Source organism: Rattus norvegicus, chromosome 9 (genome assembly GCF_021556685.1).
Source record: "Rattus norvegicus strain SHRSP/BbbUtx chromosome 9, alternate assembly SHRSP_T2T, whole genome shotgun sequence".
Classification (NCBI taxonomy): Eukaryota; Metazoa; Chordata; class Mammalia; order Rodentia; family Muridae; genus Rattus; species Rattus norvegicus.
In genome coordinates, this window is record NC_141542.1 from 18,026,942 (window position 1) to 18,053,389 (window position 26,448).

Sequence of the window (26,448 nt, forward strand, 5' to 3'; positions counted from 1 at the left end):
TAATATCCTAACAATGACAAAGGTAATGGGAGGCTACACATCTATTCCCTTAGTTTTCAGTTCTTCTCAGAGCAGCAGTGTAGAAGCCCACAAAGCTGGCAAAGTGAAGTGAGGTCACGCAGGGGTCCTAAGAGCACAGTCCTACTATCTTAGAGTAACTCCTAGGGATTTACCATATCCATACACCCATAGCTCCATATGCACTGGACCCCAGGGAAGAGCTCAACATTCATATCTTTTGTCACTCAGTTTGCCACAAATGTTAGAAATCTGAAAAGTTCAGGAAACTTGAAGGTGTGAATAAGTCCCAGTGACTGGAGTAGGCTCAAACAGTCTGTGACAACAAAGAACTGATTGAGCATCCAAGAAACAAGACGCTCACCAGGATCATAGTTTTATCCCAGTAAGAAAATTTTAATATTAAGGCTTCAGGTGAAAAGATAAATTAGGAGGTCTAGGCCAAATAGTTTATCCTCTGGCCCCAAGGTTGCAGCCATTCTTTCAGACTTTCCTGGCCCTTTGTCACAGGATCAGAGTTCTCAACAGGAAGCAGGGTTATCTGGAAGGCGCATAATACATATCCACAGATTACTCTTTAGGTACAATCTGATAGGCAATTTCAAGGCTTAACGTGATTCTCTCTGTCACTCTCTCTCTCTGTCTCTCTCTCTCTCACTCTGAATCTCTCTCTGTCTCTCTCACTCTGTCTCTCTGTCTCTGTCTCTGTCTCTCTCTCTCTCTCACACACACACATACACACATACACACAGTTTGTGGCTACAGTCACTTTGCATTCTTTTGTGCACTCTGCCTTTTTTATTGCAGTTTTCTTTTCTCAAACTCCCACTCTCATGCACACGTCTGTTCATTACCCTTTCATTCTCACACACACTCTTCAAACACACCTCACATTCTCTCTCCACTCATTCTTCACATGCTCTTCTCATGCTCTCTCATTCGCTCTCACATTTGTTCTTACATTAGCTCTGTCATGTACTCTCTCATTCACTCCCTGATGCTCTCTCTCATTTACTCTTCACATGTTCTGTAGACTTTCTCTTGCCCCACTCCTTTATTCATGATGCAAAAGCGTGTAGAAAAATGACATTTTATAATCATTGCCAAATCAAATGCAAAGAATGACTACATCCCACCAAGAACTAAGAATTACAACTGTTCCCCAAAGTTTCAGGCTTGCCCTATACCGAGGCCTGTGGCCAATATAATAATAATAATTGTAAACGTATCATTATTTGAACTTTAACTCTTTACTTTTATACTTCAGAGTCCAAAGCTCCCAGATCAGCTAATTGCATTTTCCTGTGACACTCTAATGATAAATGACATAGGCAAAACTGCCAGGCAGTGGCCAGAAAGAATCAAGGTAACCCTTAGCACACTAATTTCACTAGCGTTCTGCTCCTTGCACACAATGACTCTCGTAAGGGTTCCAGTAGTTAGACTTAGTTTACTAGTATATTATTTTATATATTCTATACTTCCTTAACCAGTCTATAATATTATGTAAAACTTACTTCCTAACTTCAATAACTTTTTCCTTTCTTAGGGTCCCAATGTTGGCTCTAATTCATTTTCAATTATTTTCTTCAAGCTGTCTTTGCAAGTCAAACCCTAATCTTGAACTACAATTCTGCAGTTATTACATTTTTTCCAAGATGAGAATACACAGTATCCACCTGGGCCACTAGGGCTGTGCTGTGCTGTGCCCCTATGCATCAATTTCCAATTGTCTAAGAATCATAACATCAAGGAACATCTAGTTTCACAGAATTCACCAGAGCAGAAGGAGAAAGAAGTAGAAAAGTCAGATATAATACAATAATTGTGCACACCAAGGCCAACTGATAGGCAGTCCCACACAAATGAAATCTATACAGCCGTTGTCCAGGGCTAAGGTTTGGAGAAATGGAAACAACCAGTTTTTACAAAGAGCTACTGCGGGCTACTGAGATGTCTCCATTGTATGTTGTCCCCAGCATTAGCCAGAACTCAGACAACAAAGGGAGGTGAAAAGGATACAGATTGGAGAGGAAGAAGTCAAAATATCACTGTTGCGTTGCAGAGGATAGGGTAGTATACATGGGACACCCCAAAAGTTACAACAGAGAACTCCTAAGCATGATAAACAACTTCAGCAGAGTGGCTGGGTATAAAATTAACTCAAACAAATCAGTAGCCTTCCTCTACACAAAAGATAAACAAGCTGAGAAAGAAATTAGGGAAATGACACCTTTCATAATAGTCCCAAATCATATAAAAATACCTCAGTGTGACTTTTATCAAACAAGTGAAAGATCTGTGTGACAAGAACTTTATGATATGAAGAAAGAAATTGAAGAAGATCTCAGAAAATGGAAAGATCTCCCATGTTCATGGCTTGGCAGTATGAAGATAGTAAAAATGGCCATTTTCCCAAAGTGACCTACAGTTGCAATGCAATCTCCATCAAAATTCGATTCCAATTCTTCATAGGGTTAGACAGAACAATTTGCAAATTCATTTGGAATAACAAGTAACGAAGGATAGTTAAAACTATCCTTAACAATAAAAGGACTTCCCTGGGAATCACCATCCCTGAACTCAAGCAGTTTACAGAGCATTAGTGATAAAACTGTATGGTATTGGTATAGAGACAGGAAGATAGACCAGTGGAATAGAACTGCAGACCCAGAAATGAACCAGCACAACTATGGTCCCTTGATTTTTGACAAAGGAGACAAAAGCATCCAGTGGAAAAAGGATAGCATTTTAAGCAAAGGGTGCTGGTTCAAATGGAGGTCAGCATATGGAGGAGTACAAATCATCCCCTTCTTATTGCCCTGTATAAAGCTTAAGTCCGGGTGGATCAAGGACCTCTACATCAAACCAGATCACTCAAACTAATAGAAGCAAAAGCAGGGAAGAATCTTGAACACATGGATACTGGAAAAAATTTCCTGAACAAAACACGAATGGCTTATGCTCTAAGATCAAGAATAGACAAATGGGACCTCATAAAGCTACAAAGCTTCTGTAAGACAAAGGACACTGTGGTTAGGACAAAACAGCAACCAACAGATTGGGAAAAGACCTTTACTAATCCTACAACTGATAGAGGGCTAATATCCAAAATATACAAGAACTCATGAAGTTGGACTGCAGGGAGACTAATAACCCTATTAAAAATTGCAGTTCAGAGCTAAACAAAGAATTCATAGCTGAGGAATATGGAGTGGCTGAGAAGCACAAAAAGAAATGTTCAACATCTTTAGTTATGTGGGAAATGCAAATCAAAACAACCCTGAGATTCCACCTCACACCAGTCTGAATGGCTAAGACCAAACACTCAGGCTATAGAAGATGCTTGCACGGATGTGAGAAAGAGGAACACTCCTCCATTGTTGGTGAGATTGCAGACTGGTACAACCATTCTGTATATCAGTCTGGAGGTTCCTCAGAAAATTAGACATTTCACTAGCTGAGGACCCAGCTGTTCCTCTCTTGCACATATACCCAAAAGATGCTCCAACATACAACAGGGCACATGCTCCACCATGTTCATAGCAGCCTTATTTATAATAGTCATAAAATGAAAAGATCCCAGATGCCCTTCAACAGAGGAATGGAAATAGAAAGTGTGGTACATCTGCACAATGGAGTACTACAGAGATATCAAAAACAATGACTTCATGAAATTCATAGGCAAAGAGAACGAACTAAAACATATCATCCTGAGTGAGTTAACCCAATGACAGAAACACACACATGGTATGCACTCATTGATAAGTGGATATTAGCCCAAATGCTCAAATTCTCCAAGATTCACAGACCAAACGAAATTCAGGAAGGATGACCAAAATGCTGATTCTTCAATCCTTCCTTTAAAGGAGAAGAAGAATCCCTATTGAAGGGATAGGGATGCAAAGTTTAAAACAGAGCCTACAGGAATGGCCATTCAGAGTCTACCCCACTTGTGGCCTGTACATATACAGCCTTCAAACTAGATAAGGTGGATGAAGCTAAGACGTGCAGGCTGATAGGAACTGGATATAGATGTCTCCTGAGAGGCACAGCCAGATCATGTCAAATACAGTGGCAAATGCTAGCAGCAAACCATTGAACTGAGAACCGGACCTCAGTTGGAGGAATTACAGAAAGATTGAAAGAGCTGAAGGGACTTGCAACCCCATAAGGACAACCATGCCTGCCAAGCAGAGATCCCAGAGACTAAACCACTACCCAATCACTATACAGGGACTGTGCCATGGCCTCATCTGCATGTGTATCAGAGGATGGTCTTCTTGGGCACAAATGGAATGAACAGCCCTTGGTCCTCCCTAGGCTGGGAAAGTGGATGGCTGGTGAAGGGAATACTTTTATAGCAGAGGTGGAGGGCGATGGTATTCAGACTTATTTCTGGAAAACAAGGAAGGAATAACATTTGAATTCGAATTGAAAAATATCCAACTAAAAATCAACAACAACAAAATGGTATTTTGAGCTTTGAATCAAAATAAGCCACAGTCAGGAAACAGAGAATTGTATGCCTATGGTTTTCTTCAAATATGCTCAGGGCCCAGGTAGGTTCTGGGTCCAGGCTGGACCAAGCAGGTTCCTGCCACTGACTGCTCTTCTATTCCTGTTTCCAGAGGCACCATGCAGATTAATATTGGGCCAGAGATGTGGGCAGTGCTGGTCAGAAGTGGCTTTGTTTCCTGTGGTCTCCGGATTGTCTGCATTCCTGGGTGTTCATCATTTTCTGCCCCGGGATTTGGGTGCAGGATTCCCGATGGCTTTAAACTCCCTTATACCATGTTTATATGTCCTGGGAGGTGTTACAGAAAAATTAATGTTTATCCTATTAATTTGGTCAAAACTGTCATCGACAGAGTATAATTTAGAGGTAACTATATATTTGACAGCAAGCATACACAGTGGGTAATATATGCATGATGAAGTTGAAATTCAGAGTTGGAAACACAGTGAACAGTGACTGTATGACTGCCTTTGAAACTCAGTCTGACTGGGAAGTGATTTGATGCCCAGTCCCCATGAGAATGCAGAGATCCATCCCTCCCTGATACCTGTGGGACTTCAGATGTTGACACTAATAATCAATAAAGAAGGTTCTTAAGAGTGAAGAGTTTGAGATTACTCCTTTATTGACCAGAATACATCCAATTTACTTGATAGTAACCAGATGCATGTAGTCAATATATACAGTCTATATCCTTATCAAAATAGAAAAGGAAATGAAAAAAACAACAACAGATAAATAACAAATCTTCAAATGAATAGAAGGAAAACCAAATAACCAAAACAATTAAAAATTAACCAAACTTTAAATAGAGGAATTGCACTAAGCATTTTTTGCTGCTCCTTTTGCAGAATAGACTTATAGCCTGTGGCTTGCCTTGGAGAAATAGTAGACAAGCAGTTAGTGATGGTAATAATCCTTTCAAGAGAGTGGAAGTAGGACTGTTTTGTTGGAGTGGGGGTATTAAGGAAAAAGCCTACCAATACTGAGCATAAATGATATTACAGACTTTGTCACAAAGACTTTCCAATATTGTGAACTGATCTCCATGAAACTCTTCTGGATGACCCATCAGGACAAGTACAAATTTACACGTGCACAGTCTTTCTGGATGACCAGCAGCTCTTGATTGATGTGCATCAGCACTTCTCTGAGTCCCTCAAAAAGTGCACCCTTGCTGGAGAGAGGCAAGGTGAAAATACAGCGTATTCAATCCAAAGAAATCAAACTAAAGGAGGAAAATGCAGTCCACAATTGCTATGGACACTACAGATGAGACGCAATAGTGGTGTATTTGCTGTGCACACTTAGTTCTCCTCCTGTAGCTCTTCTCTCCAAGGGAGTTCTTGTCCTGGACTGTGTCATGTTCGAGTTTCTGCTGGAGAATTTCAGACCTAGTAGAGCAAGGGAAAAAAGGTTTAGTGAGTGGTTGTCAATTCAGCTCTCCCTCTTACATCAGCTCTATTCAGTTGGACAATCCAGCATGACCTGTCAGCTGAGGTCAGTCCCTGCATCCCCAAGTGTCATAGAGTACCTGGGCTTGGATTTATATCTCAACTTTCAAACTGCTAGAATTTGAACTGTGGACTATGCACTGTACTGGGATTAAGAGAAAAATGAGCATTTTTTCCCACTGGTCCAGGTATATGACATTTAATAATAACATTTTAGCTATGTCTGAATCTGAGTTCAAGAGAGGTATGAGCAACCTAGAATACCATGTGGATTCTTTCTGGAGAACATGCCCAGAATTGAGGTGAAACTTCTGATTATGTTAGCACTGAAGGAACCCGTCTAGTTTCCATTTGTAACCACTGTATCTGCAAATACACAGAGAAGCCATCTCACTTCAAATTCATGCTCACCGCACAGATCCTGTAATCACTGAGAATGTGCTCCATGCAAATCTTCCCAGCGTACACACGGACATTAAAGGTGATTGTGATGTAGAAACAGAACAGCACCCCTGTAAGTCTATGGCTAGTGTAAGGCAATTTGTGAGAGGACAGAAGAGAAAATGTCCTCAGATCTTTCCGGAGAGATCACAGGAAGAAAGGAGTAGAACATAGCAAGAAATCCAGAGGATCATATATATTGTTTCATGGGCAAAATTCACATGAACTGTACCAGAACAATACTCTGAGTAGCTCTTTAACTGCCTGAAGCTGAAATCCAGGTGGGGTGGTCATCCACCCAAAAAGGGTATTTATATAGGGAAGGATATTCAAATGGCTTCTTCCAGCCTGTGTTCCTACCTGAACATTAATGCTTAATGTAAAGATTCCCCAGGATTCGCTGGAGGCATAAAAACAAATGTTGAGTGGGATATGTACATAGTGGCCAGAGCCTATAGACAGCTCAGTCAGTGATGTGCTGTCCTCCCATAAACCGTCATAGACTCAGGGTTCTTCCCCATTAACAATCTGGCTTAGCAAGTCCCAAAGGCTGTGTAGAGCTGTCTTGTTGCTCAGTAAAGGATCATATGTTGGTGGTGGACTAGACTCATGTTCTTGTTCACTCTTTCAGACTTTCCCCAAAGTGTGCAACTTCTTCTAAACGGAGCTGTCTTTACCATAGCCTGAGTGACTTCATGCCCAAAGCTAGAATCATAGGAAATCTCCATAACCAGGATCCAAATCAACAAATTTTCTCCCCGTAATGTGATTGTTCCACAGATAATTTGATAAGTAAGTAAAAGCTTGCATGGATTATCTCACACTGAATCAGAATCTATGGAAGGGCTCCATCGTATGGTACACTTTTACTCCTTGGCTGATGGACGTCTGGATAGATTCTCCTTCAAGGTTACTCTGGGACCACTAGAACATTGATGCTTCCTAATTGCAATGGCAATACCTACTCCTTGTTGTGGAATCACTGGGTTAACTAAAACTTCTGTTCCACTTTCTGAACATGGCTTCTCATAGGGCTACCTGTTCTTACACTGTCAGACCCATTTGAAGCTCATCATTTCTCCTAACCCACTGAGGCTGAAATTAACTGAGAGAAAATGATGTTGATTGACAGCACTTGCAGAATGCTACACAGAGAACATAGAGGAGCGCTTTGGATTAACTGTGCACCTAAAGGGATTTCCTGAAACTGCCCTATTCTTGCACCACAGCATAGCTATGGGACTTTTTCTGGATGACGATACAATTCCAAGCAACTCAAATTCTCAATGAATAAAATCCAAGCCAAACATCTAGGGGAAGTTGTAGTGTGCCAAGGTAGCTCGGAAGAAATGGTAGCAAGCAATGTGGAAAGCAACCTTGGAGAAGACACAGTGAGTGACATAACCTTCCAGTGGGCTTTCACAATTCACAAAGAACAGAGAAGCAGAATAAACTCATGGATTTTTCTAGAGAAGCCTTGCCCTTGCCTCCCAGTACTCCATTCCTTTGATGTGCTCCAAAGGATTTCAATGCAGATCAGTAGTTTTGCCCCTAATCACTTGAAAATCTAACTTTACAGGTGTTTTTGTGTCCTCTTTTTGGGGGTTGCATTTCTAAAGGATTGTATTGTCCTGCTTCTACACCATAACAAAAAGGGACCTGCAAGCTCTAGGCCTGTACCATTTGTTACCCCTGTGAAACACGACTCACTTGAACATATTTCCACTCCTCCCCCAGACTTCACAAGATAATTTTGTTCTGAAATTTTTGGAAACAGAATAAATTAGTAATTTAAGTGTCCTTTTGCTGTACAGAGCTAGATGGAGATGCTAAATGACTGGGCAGCTCTATTTCATGTTTCATGGATGTAAAGTGAACACTTAGAGTACTTTTCTCATGAAACTTGGAAATAGAGGGAAACACACGTTCACTAATGCAAACACACACACACACACACACACACATATACCCACACACCACACACACACACACACACACAAACACACACACACACACACACACAGACATACACAGATACTCACTTGCACGCACAAATGAAAACTTTGATCTTGTGCAGCACATTTCCTGTTGAGTGAGGAATTACTGGGAACAATGCTGTGTACAAGTCTCTTAGACTCAAGCAGGCTGTGCTGCCCTGGCCTGTACTCATTTCCACTTCAGGAAACCTTTCTATGCAGATACTTACTGGTCCGACAAGTAAGTTACATGTTCTGCACAGATAGCCTAAACAACACAACATCAAATCCCCAAGAGAGATTTCTAGGAAAAGACTCCATCAAGCGCTATGCTGACTCATCATAGGCCCCTCACTAAAACTACCCTGTTTCCTTCATAGAAGACTTTGGAAGCATCAGAGAAGACAGTAACTAATGGTCAGTTCCCAGGAACTTTTCATCACATTAGAGTTCATGTGATATTAAAACAACCTCAATGTCAGTCAGAAAAAGGCTAAATAAATAACATACAGTGAATTTTCTGGAATGCAGCACTGTGTACAATATTGAGAGGGAATCTATCCTGTGAGAATGCAGTGCCCATGATATAGTCAGCAAAGAAATGTCAGCAGAGGGATGCACTCTAGGATTCCATGCAAGATCATGGTGAAGCCAATAAGACAATCCAGAAACTTCCCGGGCGATAACTCTGTTCAGGTAAAGTGAAGAAATCTAATCCTTATTTTTAAAATAGCTGAATGGTTTAAGAATGTGTTGAGACAAATAAGAGAGGGGGCTCCACTTGGAACTGGACGAATGATGCAAAGACTGCTGGCCAGCACAAAACAGGAAGCTTCATGTTTGTTGAGAGACCTAGGCTTAAAGGACTAAGTTAGATAATGACTGGACAAAACTGCATGTCATGAACTGGCCTCCCCGCATGCTCCCTAAGATGCAGGTCAGCACAGCAATGCACCTTTCTTGATAATTGGGGGTATATACTGATAACTTTGTTCTTGAAGTCTCAAATCTCTCATGGCAACCCTCAGCCTTTGAGAAACCTTTTCCACATCCTTGCTCTTCTAACCAGCTTCAGGTTGTAAGGCCCAGTTATGAACTCTGCAGGAGCACTCAAATAAGACAGGACTGACATGCTGATACACAGGCTCTGTAGTTACCCAAGATCTATGAAGCATGAAGTCACCATCTTCATATACAGGGACATGAGGGGAGGAAGAACAAAAGCCACCACAAATGACAATGAGACCCATTTCTTTGGCATTTCCACCAGGCTCTCCTCCTTGAAAACTACTTACTTCCTGAGTCTCACACGAACCCTGTAAAAAAAATGAGCTCCAGGATTTGCTTCATCCCTCAAAGCCCTGTTCTAGTATAAAGAGGGGTTCCCACATACCACCCTCCATACATAATGGCATGTAGTGCTGTGCTGTGTGATCAACCTATCTCCCTTAATGAAGTGCAGATTCTCAAAGAGCAGGAGCATTTGCTTTCCAAACATGCAGTTTCTTGAAAAGGGGCTATCTCAACAGAGGGCCTTGTAAACCATCACATGAATGAACACTTGGATGAGACCTAGGTCAGGACATGGATCAGTCAATAGACAGTTACATTGGTTTGTCTATGTTTATGGTAAGACCTGAGGACAACCTGACCCTGAGGCCTAACCCTACCTGCTGTTGCGTGGCACTGGGGTCACAGATGTTCATTCCGGCCTCTTCCCAGAGCCTCTTTGTCTCCACAGAGGATGCTGGCAGTTCAGTCTGCTCCACCAGCAGTTCTCTCTTCTCATTCAGCAAAATCTGTATATTGTTCTTCAATTGAGCTTGTTCACGTAGGAGCTGGGAGTGCCTGATGCTGAACCACAAACAAAAAATGGTAAATCCCAGCCAGCTTCTATTTGCCTGTCACTCCTGCAAGTCCAATCATCCCTTCAAGGGTCCTCATCCTCAGAAATCCCCAGAATAGAGCCACACTATAAAAGTTAGCACCAATTAGAGGAGGTCAAATCCAGAGGGCACATTCCACAAGAATCAAAGTACTTCTGAAAATCCTGACACTAAGACGGTTTATATAAATCAAGGAAGAAGAGATGGTCCATAAGGGAGCTCGTATGTCCATGGTATGGTGAAACCATCTTCACGTTGTGGGAAAAGCCCCTCTGAGGGCTAGTTGAAGACCCAATAGCTATACAATCTTGCCATGTGTTTCTCATGGATCACAGATCTTTAAATCTCCTGTCAGAGTCCTAGAGATTCAGAGTTGATTGATATTCCCATCATGGTGCAAACCTTTTCTATCTAGAGGATCTTTAACGGGGAAAATAACAATTGGAGGGTCTTCTACACCCTTCACATGTACAACAACTGAGTCCAAGAGCTACAAATCTAAGACCCTTGCCAGGAGGCAGCCTTCTTGTTAAGAGTCAGACACTACAGAACCAGAGCCCTGACCTTTGTTAAAGTCATACAGGACAGAAGCATTCCCTGCCTAGTGCTGGGTTCTCTTCTCTGTCAGCGACTCACCGGTAGGAACTGTTCACTTGTATGAGCTCCTTGTACCTCTCCATGGCATCACTTATTGAGTTGGTCATCATTTGCATAGCCATCATTCTCATCTCATGTTCAGATTGAAGGACTGGCAATTCGACATGCAGCCTGGGTTAGGCCAAAGGAACAAATAATGTTTTGAACTCACGATTTCAGAATTAGGTGAAATGTAAATAAAAATATATAATAAAAAATTTCAAATTCAAGGAATGGTGGAAGGGAAGAAAATGGCAAAGTCAAAAACCAGACCAAAACCCAACAGTGAGACTCAATCCACAGAAAATATTTCTATGTAAATAAGCAAACATTTGTTTTGAAATAAGGACTCCTTGGAATCCTGAGAGATATGGTTCTGCAAAGACTCACTATATAGGAGGGGGCAGAGCCTGAGAGCTGCCTGTTTGGGAATAACAACTGTCAAGACCACAGTGACCATTTCTAGGTCACAATAAACAATCCCTGGATAGTTAAAAAAATGAAAAACTAAAGATCAAAGCAGGTGAAACAAATTAGGTAAAATCAGACTGTTCTCTCTATTACTTAAACTCAGTATGTACCACATACTTGCTCCTTCAAAGTATTTGTACTGGTTAAGTTTATTATCCTGGGCACAGGACAACAGAGTCACGGTACCAATTGGAGGGACCTGCCCTTCCAGAGCTGGCAAGGTTAGCATGATGGAATTGACTAGTTAAGGAAGAAGATTCCTCCAGTCTGTGCCACAGCTTTGGGCCCAAGAGAAAGCTGTGATGACATTTCTCATGTTTTGAAAGCAGGTATACTCAATCCTTGGTTTCTATCATTACATGAATTCCCAGAGGGCATAACTAAGTTTGACAGGGAAGAGGATTTATAGCACCTCCTCCCCTCGGGAGAGTCCTGTGTGCCACCAACGTATTCAGAAGGAGCAAAGTGCTGTGTTGATCAGTGTGGGCCTCCACGTACTCATCACTATCATGACCTGCAAACTGTTGATCAAACAAATCCTCAGACCCCATCAAAGGTCCCAGACCTCCTGACCCTGAGTAAAACACCACATATACTTCCACATACATACATACCAACCCATATCCAAACACATTTAGAATGCCAACTACATGCATAGAGGTGCCATAGAATCAGTGTATAATGAACAAAATCAGAGGAAAGAGTGATGACGTGCAGGCATTTCATTCACACACACAGTTGCAGCAAGTGTGACAAGGTCCTTCTAGCTGTTGACAGAACCAATGCTAATCCAAGAGGCTCAGGGTCAAGTACAAAAGTGGTTGACCCTAAACACACAGCACCTAGCTCATCTCACAAGCAAATGCCTGCCAAATCTCCTTAAAATCCAGGATGAGAGGTGAAACTTTCTCGTGCTATGAGTAAATCTTGAGGTAGTAGAGAGAGAGAGAGCAAGACAGTGAACAGGTTACTGGGCATAATGACTACCTGTGGTCCCACTCATCATAGATATAAAGATCCAGGATTTGATAAAGTTCATCCCTCTCGAATTGACACTTCTGGATTTCAAATTTGAGTTCCTCCAGTTCCTTTAGACACTCCTCTTGCTGACTGATAACATTTTGGGATGATGCCTTCCTACCAAATCCTGTGGACAGATAAACCCAAGTGAATTTGCATATTTGAACCAATGGGCAGAATAGATCATTCTGAATCCGAAAAGGAGGTTGAGGAAGGGGAAATTGTAGAGACTGGGTGAATCCCTGAAAGAGCAGAAAAGCTTTCTTAAATGTTGATTCTTAAGCTATGTCCCTCTTCCCAACCTCTAATGCCATACACGTGCCACACTCACTATTACACAATCACCGGAACTGAAAGTTATAATCTGACTGAGACATAAACATCTGCGACATTGTTATCTCATATCAGATGTGGTGCAGATAATCCTGGAGTTCATAATGAGTTCATAATGCTTAGCACCATCAAGCTCTAAGCAAGTGTGGTCCAGCCCAAAGTGTCTGAGAACTCAATTCATGACTAGGGGTGCATCCTTCTTTGTTCTCGCCATCAGAGACTTATGTAACCTACAGTAATCTAGAGGATGAAGTGCTTCAACTCCCAACCATGGATGGTCACATTGTTAATCTCACAGTGCCTCCTCCTGCCATTCATTGACACTCACAGTTAAAAAGCTTCAAGAAAAGACACTGAAGTCTTACCACTTTATGGCTTTCTCTCAAATTAAAGATCAGGAACTCCTGACTCTTGGTTTGCCTTTGAAAAATCCCAAGGCTCCAGCTTGTAAGGCCTAGTCTTAGAAGGCACATCTCAAACCTACCTCCTTGAGGATGTTCCCCAACTCTGCCCACGACTCACCAAGCCTTCCCAAGAATGATTTCCTCCTTCCTGTTTCACTAGAGAGGGGTTGAGCTTCCCTCTGACCTGGTGCGGTCTCTCCTTGATCAACACTTTCCTTATGAAATAGCCTGAGCAGCTGGCGAAACATGCCTGCTTGTGAACCCAAAGGGAACTGAAGTAATATCCCAAAGGCAGTTGGTGTCACCACAACACTGGTGACATCACAGAAGATTCTAAGGATCTCTTAGATACAATAGAGTGTCCAGTGAACGGCTTACTGGTGATGTCACTGGAAAATTCTATGGCCTACCTATTAACCAGCTCTCCCCACACTGATGAATTTATGTGGGGACCCTTTCCTCCAGTCTCCCATGTGTCACTGGGAATACCATTTGGCAACCTCTATTTCAAAGCTAGATATGTCTCTCTGCTTCATTAGAAGTCAACAATGCTTTTGCTGGGAAGGGTTGCTTACAACCCTGAATTGGAGAACAGATTTTCTTTAGCACCCAAAACTCTAGGGACCAAGGAGGAGGGAGATTTTTCTTAAAAGTAAATCTACTTCTCGAGACAATGCCTGTGACACACATTTCGATTCCTAAGCTTTTCCCTTTTTCTGGAGGCCAATATATTTCTTCTATACCTCTGAGTGTATAAAACCTGGAAATATTTGCTTACTGTGCAGTCCTTGAAAGCCGACATTGTTTCCATTTACATATCCATGTATTTCACAAAATCAATGGTCTATAATCCTATTTTTTTGCAATAAAAACTCCTTTTAATTGGGAACATAGTGATCAACTACAGTGCATATATAAAATAATAAATTTCTGTCCGTTTTATATATTATGTAGGACAGCCTCCCTTTCTCAAATATAACAAGACAATTAAATTGGACATCAGTGAGCAAATGTCAACTTGGACCTTGTGTTACTACATTGTAACTATATAGCCTTCACTTCTCCAATATCATTCTTCGTGAATAGACAAGTCTAGGTATGAGAATATTGGGGACTGCACCATGATCTTTTACTTGTAGCAAACATAAGAATCAGGAGGATGGGAAGGGAGTGGAATGGCCTGAGTTCAGGTTGAACCTCAATTTTAATAGGTCCATACGTTCAGGAGGGAGTCTATTTGGCATTGTGATATATGGATTCTGTCTTCTTATCATAGGTGTTATAATAATTCAACATGAATGTGTGCTATAATGCCAGCCCACCTCAGAGATGTAAGAGTGAAAATCATGTCTGACCTTTCTGGGAAGAACTCTGCCTTTTACTACCATCTGGAGTTATACAACATCACTATACAAAGCTCAGAAGAGAGGGGTGCAGATATGTGGGCCTTAGAAGTTGAGGATCTTTTCTACTGATTAGGGCACTTGTTTTTCCTATGTAATTTTTCCCTTGCTCTTTTACTAATGGTGGCTGACTTCTTTCCTGGCCTGAGGTAAACTGGAGTCCAATCTTTTGGATTACCGAATATTCTATTTTTGAGATGACAGTCCCACCAAGGGTCCTACTGCATACAGAAGGTATGAATAATTCTCAGGGGCTGGAGTAAGTTAAAAACGTCTGTGACAACAAAGAACTGATTAAGAAAACAAGAGCCCAGCTGCTCATCAAGATCACAGTTGTATGATAGTAAGAAAATGTGAATAGGGCATCGGGTGAAAAGATAAATTAATTAGGAGGTCATAGGCCTAGAAGGGGTAGCCTTTGCTCTCAGTGGAGCTGCCATTCTTTCTGCCATTCCTCGCCCTCTGCCACAGGACCAGAGACTTCCCCATACAACTGGCTGGCCTTGCCAAAGACCTGGCAGGGCTTCTCCCTGTAGAATAGGACAGTAGAGTCCTTGAGGACTCACCAAGAGGTCTCCTCCACACAGGTTCCTTGTTGTCAAAGGGAAATGTTCCTGCAGAATCCTGCCATGGCAGCAGGAATTTCAACCTGGCTGCTCTTGGTCCAGCTCACTGGGTGCAGGCCTGAGGCCCAGGGGTATCTGGGGAAAGAAGCAGCACACACTACCTCACAGCTCTCTCTTTGTTGGATGCAACTGCTAGGACTGTGATAGGATTTTTGTTTCTTGTGTGTTTATTAGAAATACCTACAAAGCTGATTAAAGTTGTAACATGCCTTCATACCCAGAGTGCAGAATGTTTTTAAATCGTTGTTGTTCCTGTTTTATGTTTGGATTTTGTTCTTTAATCACCTCAGGAAATTTCTCTGTGCTTAGAATGTTAAGCACATGCTCAGGAGGGATCGATTATTCAAGTTAGGCAAAGCTTTTGTTCTCACCATCACTCCACAGATGATGCCATTACTTACTTTCAAATAAGAAAACAGTTATAGAGAAGTAAATTAACCTGTAAGCTATCACCGAAGAAACACATCATGATTGTGGAATGGCACCCCAGTATTTTGTATTTCCTAAGTTATTTTTATTTTAAACATTTTTATTGGATTTTTTTGGGGTACATTTCATTTTTTTTAAATCCTTAAAGGTATCTTTTATTCCGCTCCTCCCATTTACAAGGTGGAATTTCACCTGTGATTGTTAGTCCAGATAGTTTAGTCAATGGCTTAGATATCACCCTGGCCTAATTTCCTTGGCATAAGCTGAGTTAGAAGCAGACTCAAAGGTTCAGGACCAACAAATAATGAATTCCACTACATCTGGATCCCTAGCCTCACAGCCAGGAAGGGACTGGATTTCCATTCACTATTTAAAAAAAAGATGCAGTTCATTAACATGTAAAAAATTTCTCAAGTATATTAAAGTGTTTACATGGTCATACAGTTTTTCAAATACCTGGCATTCATCTTTTTCCAAATCCTAAAATTTCTTTCTTATTCACATTTTCTTTTTTTGATTATTTCTTAGTATTATTATCATTTTTTAAAATTTTATTTTTTTTAATAGATATATACTTTTTATTCAAACCTTATTCCCTTTCCCAGCTTTTGGTCCATAAGCCCCCCTGCCGTGCCCTCTCCCATATGTATGGTCCCCCAATCCACGCCACTTAGAAACCCCTTCCTGGATATTCCACTGCACTGAGGGTCCAACCTTGTTAAGAACAAGGGCTTCCCCTTCCACAGGTGCCCCAACAAGGCTAGTCTCTCCTACATATGCAGTTGGACCCCTGGGTCAGTCCATGTATAGTCTTTTGCTAGTGGTTTATTTGGTTGGCATTGCTGTTCATATGGGGTTGCAAGCCCTTCAGCTCTTGGAATCCTTCCTCTAATTCCCATAAAGGGCGTCCTGTTCTCAGTTCAGTAGTTTACTGCTAGCTCTGACCTCTTTATTTGACATGCCCTGGATGTGTCTCTTAGGGGAGATGTATATCCAGTCCCTTTCAGTAAGCACTTTTTAGCTTCATCAATCTTACCTAGTTTTGGTGGTTGTATATATATGGGCCACATGTGTGGCAGACTCTGAATGGCTGTTCCTTCAGTCTCTGCTTTAGATTTGGCCTCCATATCCCCTCCTATGGATATTTTTGTTCCCCATTTTAAGAACGAATGTGAGCATCTGCACTTTGGTCATCCTTCTTCTTGAGTTTCCTGAGATCTGTAGATTGCATCTTGGGTAATTCGAGGTTTTGGTCAATATCCACTTATCAATGAGTGCATATCGTCAATGAGGGGTGCTGAGTATCTGGAAGAGAATGAGGGAGAAGAGATGTGAAGAAGGACGCCAAGACAAGAGTCTGATCAAGGCGACAATTTTATTTTTCCCCAAGGCTGAATTTGTACCATAAAAAGGGTAACAGAGAGAGGAGAGAAGTAAGAAACATTTACCCACGCCAAGGACACAATATTCATGTGGTCAGGGAATTGGCTGATGTTGACAGGTTGTCAGAAAGGTCACAGGTTTGTCATATCTATTAGTCAGCAGGATGTTGGTTTTTCAGAAAGGTTACAGGTCATGACATTGGGTATCTTAACGTCACACGTTATCATATGATTATTCATCTTGACCACCATATTTGTATTAGTCTTCTGCAGCTGGCTGGGGATTTTCCATGAACCCCATCATACTTACTTCTAACCATAATAATAACATCAATAATGGAGGGCTTCAAGGCCATCGCTCCCAACAGCATACCAAGTGTGTTTTTCTGTGATTGGATTACCTCACTGTGGATGATATTTTCTAGTTCTTTCCATTTGCCTATGAATTGAACGTAGCATTGTTTTTGATAGCTGAGTGGTACTCCATTGTGTAGATGTACCACATTTTTCGAATCCATTCCTCTGTTGAAGGGCATCTGGGTTCATTCCAGCTTCTGGCTATTATGAATAAGGCTGCTATGAACTTAGTGCAGCATGTGTGTTGTTGTATGAGGGAGTATCTTTTGGGTATATGCCCAGGACAGGTATAGCTGTGTGCTCAGGTAGTGCAATGTCCAATTTTCTGAGGAACCTTCAGACTGATTTCCAGAGTGCTTGTACCAGTTTGCCATCCCAGCAACAATGGACGAGTGTTCCTCTTTCTCCACATCCTCACCAGCATTTGTTGTCACCTGAGTTTTTGATCTTAGACATCCTGACTGGTGTGAGGTGGATTCTTAGGGTTGTTTTGATTTGCATTTCCCTGATGACTAAGGATGTTGAGCATTTCTTTAGGTGCTTTTCAGCTGTTCGATATTCCTCAGCTGAGAATGTTTTCTTTACCTCTGAACCCCATTTATTAACAGGGGTGTTTGGCTCTCTGTACTCTAACTTCTTGTGTTTTGTGTACACTTTGGATATTACCATCCATCAGATGCAGAATTGGTAAGGATTCTTTCCCAATCTGTTGGTTGCCTTTTTGTCCTAATGACACTGTCCTTTGCCTTACAGAAGCTTTTCAGTTTTATGCGGTCCCCCCATTTGTCGATTTTTGATCTTAAAGCATAAGCCATTGGTATTTTGTTCAGGAAATTTTCCTTAGTGCTCTTGTCTTCGAGACTCTTTCCTACTTTTTTTCTATTAATTTTAGTGTATCTGGTTTGATGTGGAGGCCCTTGATCCCCTTGGACTTAAGCTTTGTCCAGGGCAATAAGAATGGGTCAACTTGCATTCTTCTACATGCTGACCTCCAGTTGATCCAGCACCATTTGTTAAAAATGCTATGTTTCTACCATTGGATGTTTTAACTCCTTTGTCAAAGATCAAATGACCATAGGTGTGTGGGTTCATTTCTGTGTCTTCAATTATGTTCCACTGATCTGCCTCTCTGTATGCCAATACCATACAAACTATTGCTCTGTAATACTGCTTGAGGTAAGAGATGGTGATTTCCCCAGAAGTTCTTTTATTGTTGAGTATAGTTTTTGCTATCCTGGGTTTCATGGTATACCGAATGATGGCAAATTGCACTTTCTACCTTTATAAAGAATTGAGTAGGAATATTGATGGTGATGTCATTGAATCTGTAGATTGCTTTTGGCAAAAAGGCCATTTTTTTGTACCATATTCATCCTGCCAATCTATGAGCATGAGAGATCTTTCCATCTTCTGAGATCTTCTTCAGTTTCTTCAGAGATTTGAAGTTCTTGTCGTACAGATTTTTTTACTGGCTTGGTTCAAGTAACAGCAAGTTATATTATAGTATTTGGGAGTATTGTGAAGGGTGTCATTTCCTTAATTTCTTTCTCAGCCTTTTTACCCTTTGAGTAGAGGAAGGCTACTGAATTGTTTGAGTTAGTTTTATGCTTGGACAGTTTGCTGAAGTTGTTGATCAGGTTAAGTAGTTCTCTGGTGGAATTTTGGTGTTGCTTAAGCATACTATCATATCATCTTCAAATATTAGTGTTTTGACTTCATCCCTTCTAATTTTTATCCCTTTGACCTACTTTCATTGTTTGATTGCTATGGCTAGGACTTTAAGTACCATATTGAAAAAGTAGGGAAAGAGTGGGCAGCCTTGTCTAGTCTCTGATTTTAGTGGGATTCCTTTAATTTTCTCAGTTTAGTTTGATATTAGCTCCTGGTTGGATATATTTTGCATTTTCCTATATTTAGATATGGGCCTTGAATTCCTGATCTTAACAGGACTTTATTAGTGAAAGGGTATTGAATTTTGTCAAATGATTTCTCAGCATCTAAGGAAATGATCATGTGTGTCTTTTTTCCTTTGAGTTTGTTTATATGGTTATTTCGTTGATGGATTTCTGTATATTAAACCATCCCTGCATCCTTGCCATGAGGCCTACTTGATCATGATGGATGACTGTTTGGATGTGTTCTTGGACTCAGTTTGCAAGAATTTTATTGAGCATTTTTGCATCAATATTCATAAAGCAAATAGGTCTGAATTACTCTATCTTTGTTGTATCTTTGTGTGGTTTAGGTATAAGAGTAATTGTGGATTCGTAGAAGGAATTTGGTAGTGCTCTGTCTGTTTCTATTTTGCGGAATAGTTTGGGCAGTATTGGTATGAAGTCTTCTATGAAGGTCTGATAGAATTCTGCAATAAATCCATCTGGTTCTGGGCTCTTTTTGGATGGGAGATGTTTAATAACAGTTTCTATTTCTTTATGAGTTATGGGGTTGTTTAGATGGTTTATTTGTTCCTGATTTAACTGTGGTACCTGGTATCTGTATAGAAAATTGTCCATTTCCTTCACATTTTACAGTTTTGTTGAATATGTTTTTGTAGTAGGATCTGATGATCTTCTTAATTTCTTCAGATTTTATTGTTATGTCTCACTTTTATTTCTGATTTTATTAATTTGGATACACTCTCTGTGACCGCTGGTTAGTATGGCAAAGTGTTTATTTATCTTGTTGATTTTCTCAAAGAACCAACTCCAGGGTTACTGATTCTTTTGATACTTGGTTTTGTATCTTCTTGTTTGATTTCAGCCCTGAGTTTGATTATTTCCTGCCTTCTACTCCTCTAGGGTTTATTTAATTTTTTTCTAGAGCTTTTAGGTGTGCTGTCAAGCTGCTGACATATGCTCTCTCTTGTTTCTTTTTGCAGGCACTCAGAGCTATGAGTTTTCCTCTTAGCGCTGCTTTTATTGTGTCCTATAAGTTTGGGTATGTTGTATCTTCATTTTCATTAAATTCGAAGAAATCTTTAATTTCTTTCTTATGTCTCCAAAGACCAAGTTTTCATTGACTTCAACTTCCATGTATATGTGGGCTTTCTGTCTTATTTGTTGTTATTGATCAGCAGCCTTAGTCCGTGGTTTTTTTAAAGGATGCATGGGATTATTTCTATCTTCCTATACCTGTTGAGGCTTGTTTTGTGACCGATTATATGGTCAATTTTGGAGAAGGTACCATGAGATGCTGAGAAGAAGGTATATCCTTTTGTTTTAGGGTGTAATGATCTATAAATATATGTTAAATCCATTTGGTTCATAACTTCTGTTAGTCTTTCTATGTCTATGCTTAATTTCTATTTCCCTGATCTGTCCATTGATGAAAGTGGGGTGTTTAAATCTCCTACTATTATTGTTTGGTGCAATGTATGATTTTTTTGAGCTTTAGAAAGATTTCTCATTGTTTAGGGACACAACTGCTATATACTTGACAAATATAGCAATAACCCAGAACATCTGCAGGAAGCCTGTGACCGTTGGCCACATGAATATGAGTGTCTTTCAAAATTCATCACGATTTTGGTAAGATCTTTCGCGTAATTGGTGGCTTGGCTTCCCACAAACATGGTCCAGTTGTCTAGAATCTCCTCCTTGGTTAGCACTCATCCTTGTTTTTGTCTTACTCATACACAAGATGCCAGGCCTCAGCCTTCACATAGTCATAGTCCTGAGGGAGGATCCAGTGGAGAATCACATCCTAGTCCAACTTCCCATCCTTGTTCAGATCTGGGAAATCACTGAACTGCTCCCCAGACAAAATCCAGTCTGTCTCAGGGCAATTGTCCTCGTGAGGAAAAGATGTCCACAATGTACTCATCCTGGTCCACAAACCCATCCCCGTTCTTGTCGATATCCTTCAGGGTTTCCAGAACTACAATCTCCTTCATATGTTCTAAATGCTCTTAGTGTAGAAAAGCAATGAACCCGTCCTGAGTAGCTGTCAGGTCACCGTCAAGGCCTTAAACCTCCTCTCATCTCATGGATGCAACTTTTTAAAGTTGTGATGATCAGAGCCATCTTGGAAATCAGCAAGGTTAACCAGGTAGTAGCCATAGGTGGCCTGCTTGTATTCTTCCCAGGAGATCTTTTCGTTTATGTCCTGTCATAATCCTTCCAGAGTTTAGCCACATTATGGTAGATGTATCTTTTCTGTACATGTTTGATCCAAACTTTCAGGTCCTCAGTAGTAACAGGGCCGCCTCCATCACTGTCAATTGGATCAACAATTTTCCCCAGCCTCTCCTGCTCTCGTCCAGGCTTAGCTATCAAAGGTCTTGGAGTCCTCCTTGCCCAGGAAGACCTCATGATCGTACAGGAAGCTGTGCTTGTCTTTTGGTGGCCATTCGCCCAGCTCTGAATCGGGACAAACCATGTGCTCCTTGCTCATCATGCTTTTGGCCCTGAACGCCAGGACCAGTGCCAGCAGCAGCCCATGGAGAGTCCCAGGCTGACACCATGCACCACAGTCATGATCAAAGGGAGGCAGCAGGGAAGTAGGGGCTCAGAGCACCTTAGCAGCTGTCCATCCCCAGAGAGGGCTTTTGTTACATTTCAAATGTTAACCGTTTTCCTGTTTTCCCATCTACAAAACCCCTTATAAAACCACCTCGTCCTTCTACTATGAGGGTGTTACCACACCCACCCCACTACCCAGGCCTACCTGCCTCCCTGTTCTGGTTTCCCCTACACTGGGGCATCAAGCCTTGACAAGACCAAGGGCTTCTCCTCCCATTTGTGCCCAAGAAGGCCATCCTCTTCTACATATGCAGCTGTAGCCATGGGTTTGTCCATGTGTACTCTTTGGATGGTGGTTTCAGCCCTGGGAGCTATGGGTGTTTCTTACTGTTTTTCTTATGGGGCTGTAAACCCCTTCAGCTCCCTCAATCCTTTCTCTTACTCCCCCATTGGGGACCCTGATCTCAGCTAAATGGTTGGCTGCAAGTATCTGCCTCTGTATTTGTCATGCTCTTTACCCTACTCTTTTGAGCAGATCACCACAGAACAATGAAGATGTATTGTCTTGGCATGATGATGTACAGACAAATAGATGATGTCTTAATTCCTATAATTCTTATAATTCTATAAGAATTCCTAAAATGAGATTAGTAATTTTAAGCTCCTTTATAATGAGAATGCTATTAAGTTTTCTCTGGTAATCAAAATTGCATTGAGAACTCTTCCTTCTTAAAGTGTCATGAGTGAATTGCTTCTGCAATACCAAGCAGGCATCTACAAATTAGAGCCCATCCTAAGAGGGTATAAACCAATTAACCAAAGTTCATAAAAAGAGAACTAATGATTTACTATAGGTGCAAGGACTGAACATAAATAATTGACTGGATTTGCCTATAGGTAATTTCACTTATTCTTTTCTCATAAAAATTACAGCTTTTAACTCTCCATGAATGTGCAGAGCTAGTGACAGATGGTGACTGTTTATCCTGATGATTACTCTTCATGGATATGCATGTAAACATTCTCTGTCTTAAACTGATTATCCAACTTATGATTTGAATTCCTGTGCAAACTTGTGGTGAACTTTTCACCATGTGATGCTGTGTTCAGAAAGATATACAAATGCTGAGGAGAAAGAGAGAGAAAGCTTTTTAGACAGAACTGAACTGAAGAGAACAGAACTCAAGAAGAACTTAGAAGTAAAGCATAGCGTTGAGAGTAAGGCATTGAGAGTAAGGAAATTATTGTGACATAAGAGCAAGAGGAAAGGAGATAAGAAGAAGAGAGCAAGGAGAACCTTTAAAGCCAAACTTTATGGAGGCAAACTTTTGTAGAAATTTTAGGAAAACGGAAGAACTTAGAAATAAAGGTTAAAATCACTGCTCTTCAGCCTTCAGCGAGGCTCACTGAGTAGCCTGTGCTCTTCAGTCAGGCTCACTGGCTAGCCTCTGCTCTTCAGCCTGGCTCACTGGGTAGCCTCTGCTCTACAGTCAGGCTCACTGTCTAGCCTGTGCTCTTCAGTCAGGCTCACTGGCTAGCCTCTGCTCTTCAGTCAGGCTCACTGGCTAGCCTCTGCTCTTCGGCTGGGCTCACTGGCCTATGGGGCCCTAGCACATACATCACTTAACCATCTGCTCATGACTGCCTGACCACACTGACCACCTGACCGCCCTGACTTCTTAAAGTCGTCTTCTAAAAGAGCACAAGAAACCAAAGAGAAACACCACAGTAAACTATTCCAATGGGCTTTGCTTAACCTTAAGTACTTTCATTATTTCTTTAAAAGAATGAAATATAATTTCGGCTATTCATATAGCCAAGAGAGCTGTGCAGTAGTCATCGCTTTATGGAATTTGGTGCTAAATCAAAAGATTCCTTAATTCTATTACGATGTTATCTGTATGCTGTACGATGTACGTTTAGAAAACACAACACTAAATTCCTAAAATATAGATGTTTTAAGACATCAGCTCATGGAGAAACATAACTGCTTACCTATCTAGACTGGCCTTTTTTGCTATACTGCAGGTACAATCAATTTTCCACACTACTTCCATGATTTTCAAGAATGATTAAGACAAAAATAAGTTGAACATAATGGCCAGAAAGGGGGTTCTGTCAAGTTGTCTTATGTGGGACAAGATACCAAGCTGTAACTGGTCAACCTAAAACCACCTGTTCCCAAAACTAGCAGAACTTACAGAAAATACATACTTTCTTATCATTCCTCCTCCCCGATGGTCAGAGATTTATTGAGCACCTACTACAATCCTAGCCCTGTGTATCTAAGGGTGTAATGGTGAATAAAAAACTTAATAAAAAGCCTCATTAAGGAATAAAGAAAAGTGAAACATAACTTTGAAACTCAGAATTCAATATAAACAAAACCACCATTTCTTTAACTGGTGATTTCTGAAAACTTTATCATTTTTTCCATGGCCTTCTACAGTAATGATACTCAGTCTTGATTTGGTAAATCACAAAAAGCAAGTCACACTTCTTTCTTGGCTCCCACAACTGTCAAAGGGAACAACACTGTCACTGTCCATTGTGCTTCCCTATCAATCCTGCTATGGATGGTAATGAATTCCAGTCTTTTCAATGTGAAAACAGGCCACCACTTGAGGGTAAAGGTTATTAAAATTACCCAAACCGGTATATTCTCTAAAATTTTCACATAGCATTTTACTGATATCACAATGTAAATTCACCACAAATATTTAACCAATGAAAATATTGAATAGCTCTGCAAATAGGAGCGATAATCATATATACTTGAAAACAACTATCATGGAAACAAACGATGTAATAGGAGAAAAGTTACATCACTTAAAGGTACAGAAGCAGCAAAAAAGACACTACATTTCTTGGTTTGAATGTTAGGTGATACACTTGATCTCTAAAGACAGGCAATGTACTTGATTTTTAAGCCCTTCAACTGTGCCCTGTCCACACAGAAACTGCAGTAGATGACAATCTTTGTAAGATTTATTTATTTATATGTGAGACCATGCACCTGTCTTCAGACACACCAGAAGAGGGCATCAGTACTCCTTACAGATGGTTGTGAGCCACCATGTGGTTGCTGGCATTTGAACTCAGGACCTCTGGAAGAACACTTGGTGCTCTTACCCACTGAGCCATCTCTCCAGCCCTCACAATGGCCTCTTACACAGCATCACAGTGGTCTATTTCACTAGATGGCTCCAGGGTGATAACAGAGAAACTTTCACAGTTCCTGAGCACTTCTGAGTTCAAACACCACCAGTGCCCACTCTGTGCTGTTGGCACATTCTGACCTTCTCCTAAGGGTTGTCAGCCACAAAAGGGACGGGTTAGCCCCAGACAGCATTCACTGCCCAATCCTAAAAACCCCCTCGATTCTGAAAAAGCCACATTCCATGCTTGCTCCATATTTGAGGAAGCCAAATGGTTGATCTGGCTCAAGGCTCTACTTTTCTTAGCTCATCAACTTTCTTTTTCCACTTCTTGTCACAAGAAGTATGTTTTTATGCTACAACTACACTGCAGTGTGTGAAGGAAACCACCATAAACTCTGGGTGTCACCTCTTGAAATTTAAAATTCATGGCTTTCTAATCAGCACCATGGAAAATAAACAAAAACAAGCAAAACCATTCCAAAGGAACTTGCTGATCTGGAGGCCTGCTCATAGCAGGTAGGAAAGAATTAAATTATGCAGAACTGTAATCTCTCAGAGCTTTGGAGGCTAAAAAAGAGGAAATTTCTGTTTATGTTCCCTTTTCCCGAGTAATTGAAGGAGGGTATTTCAAATCTTCCAAATACAATCTCTTGCAAGGGGCAACCAATTACAAAGTAGATCAGAAGAAATCTATTAAATAATCATTCATTGCCTGAGGTTTTAAGGAAATATTTTCCTATGATCCCTGTCCTTTAACATACAATGGAAACATTACAGGGAGTGTGCCACAGGGCTAAGCTGCCTCTGAAAAGCCTATCCTGCCCTGGCAGGTACAGGTCATTTAATTCTAATTCAATCTGGAGAGAGGTGACAGCCCCAAGTTGCTCTGGGGATGTCAGAGCACAGCTCTCATGCACACTCCAGAGCACCTCTCCATTCTTTCCCAATGCCATAGGCTTTCCAATCCCTGCTTCAGCTCTCCATACATCCCTGAACCCTCCCTTCCCCTACCCAATGGGCTCACTTTGCATTGCCTCCTTCTGCCACTGCTTTCCCAGGGCGGGGGAGGGGGGGGGCCCAGAAGGAGCCTAAGGAGGGACGCGGGTCTCCTACCTACAATGATGATGCTGCTCTTAAGGTGCAGCCCGCCCTGCTTGCTCCTTGCTGTCCCTGGGGAGCAGACCGGAGGTCGGACTAAGGGTCCACGCACAGGTCCCCTGGCAGGGCTGGCCTGGGCTTCATCCCTGGACACTGCAAGGCTGCAGTCTCCGTTGGAAACCCCGCCGCTGTCTTAGCGCGCCCTCCCGTGGCCGAGGTGACCCCCAACGCCGTTACCGCCCCCTTCTCTGTCAGCTTCTTCTGATTTTTCTTTTCATTTTTTTCTTTTCTCTTTTTGTTCGCGACGTGGCGCCTGCGAAGAGCTCGTCTCCAGGAAGGAGGACATCGTGCAGGCAGAATCACCTCTGGGCCCT

The 26,448-nt window shown here is 41.4% G+C and overlaps 1 protein-coding gene across 5 annotated transcripts; it reads right to left on the minus strand.

Moving 5' to 3' along the window:
• Positions 1-1,819: 1,819 nt before the first annotated feature.
• On the minus strand, positions 1,820-26,448 carry LOC148003377 (disks large homolog 5-like). 5 transcript variants are annotated; one of them, XM_087568523.1, is made up of 7 exons: positions 26,090-26,269; positions 16,653-16,921; positions 15,128-15,262; positions 12,389-12,548; positions 10,931-11,062; positions 10,079-10,262; positions 5,137-5,931 (listed from the first exon to the last, which is right to left on the minus strand). In XM_087568523.1, the coding sequence occupies exons 5-7, from the start codon at positions 11,020-11,022 to the stop codon at positions 5,926-5,928; spliced, it is 282 nt and encodes a 93-aa protein (XP_087424649.1). In that variant the 5' UTR covers positions 11,023-11,062; positions 12,389-12,548; positions 15,128-15,262; positions 16,653-16,921; positions 26,090-26,269; the 3' UTR covers positions 5,137-5,925. The 5 variants fall into 5 exon arrangements, with proteins under 5 accessions (XP_087424650.1, XP_087424648.1, XP_087424647.1 ...); XM_087568522.1 differs by lacking the exon at positions 15,128-15,262 and having other exon boundaries at positions 5,133-5,931; positions 26,090-26,448; XM_087568524.1 differs by lacking the exons at positions 15,128-15,262; positions 16,653-16,921 and having other exon boundaries at positions 1,820-5,931; positions 26,090-26,259.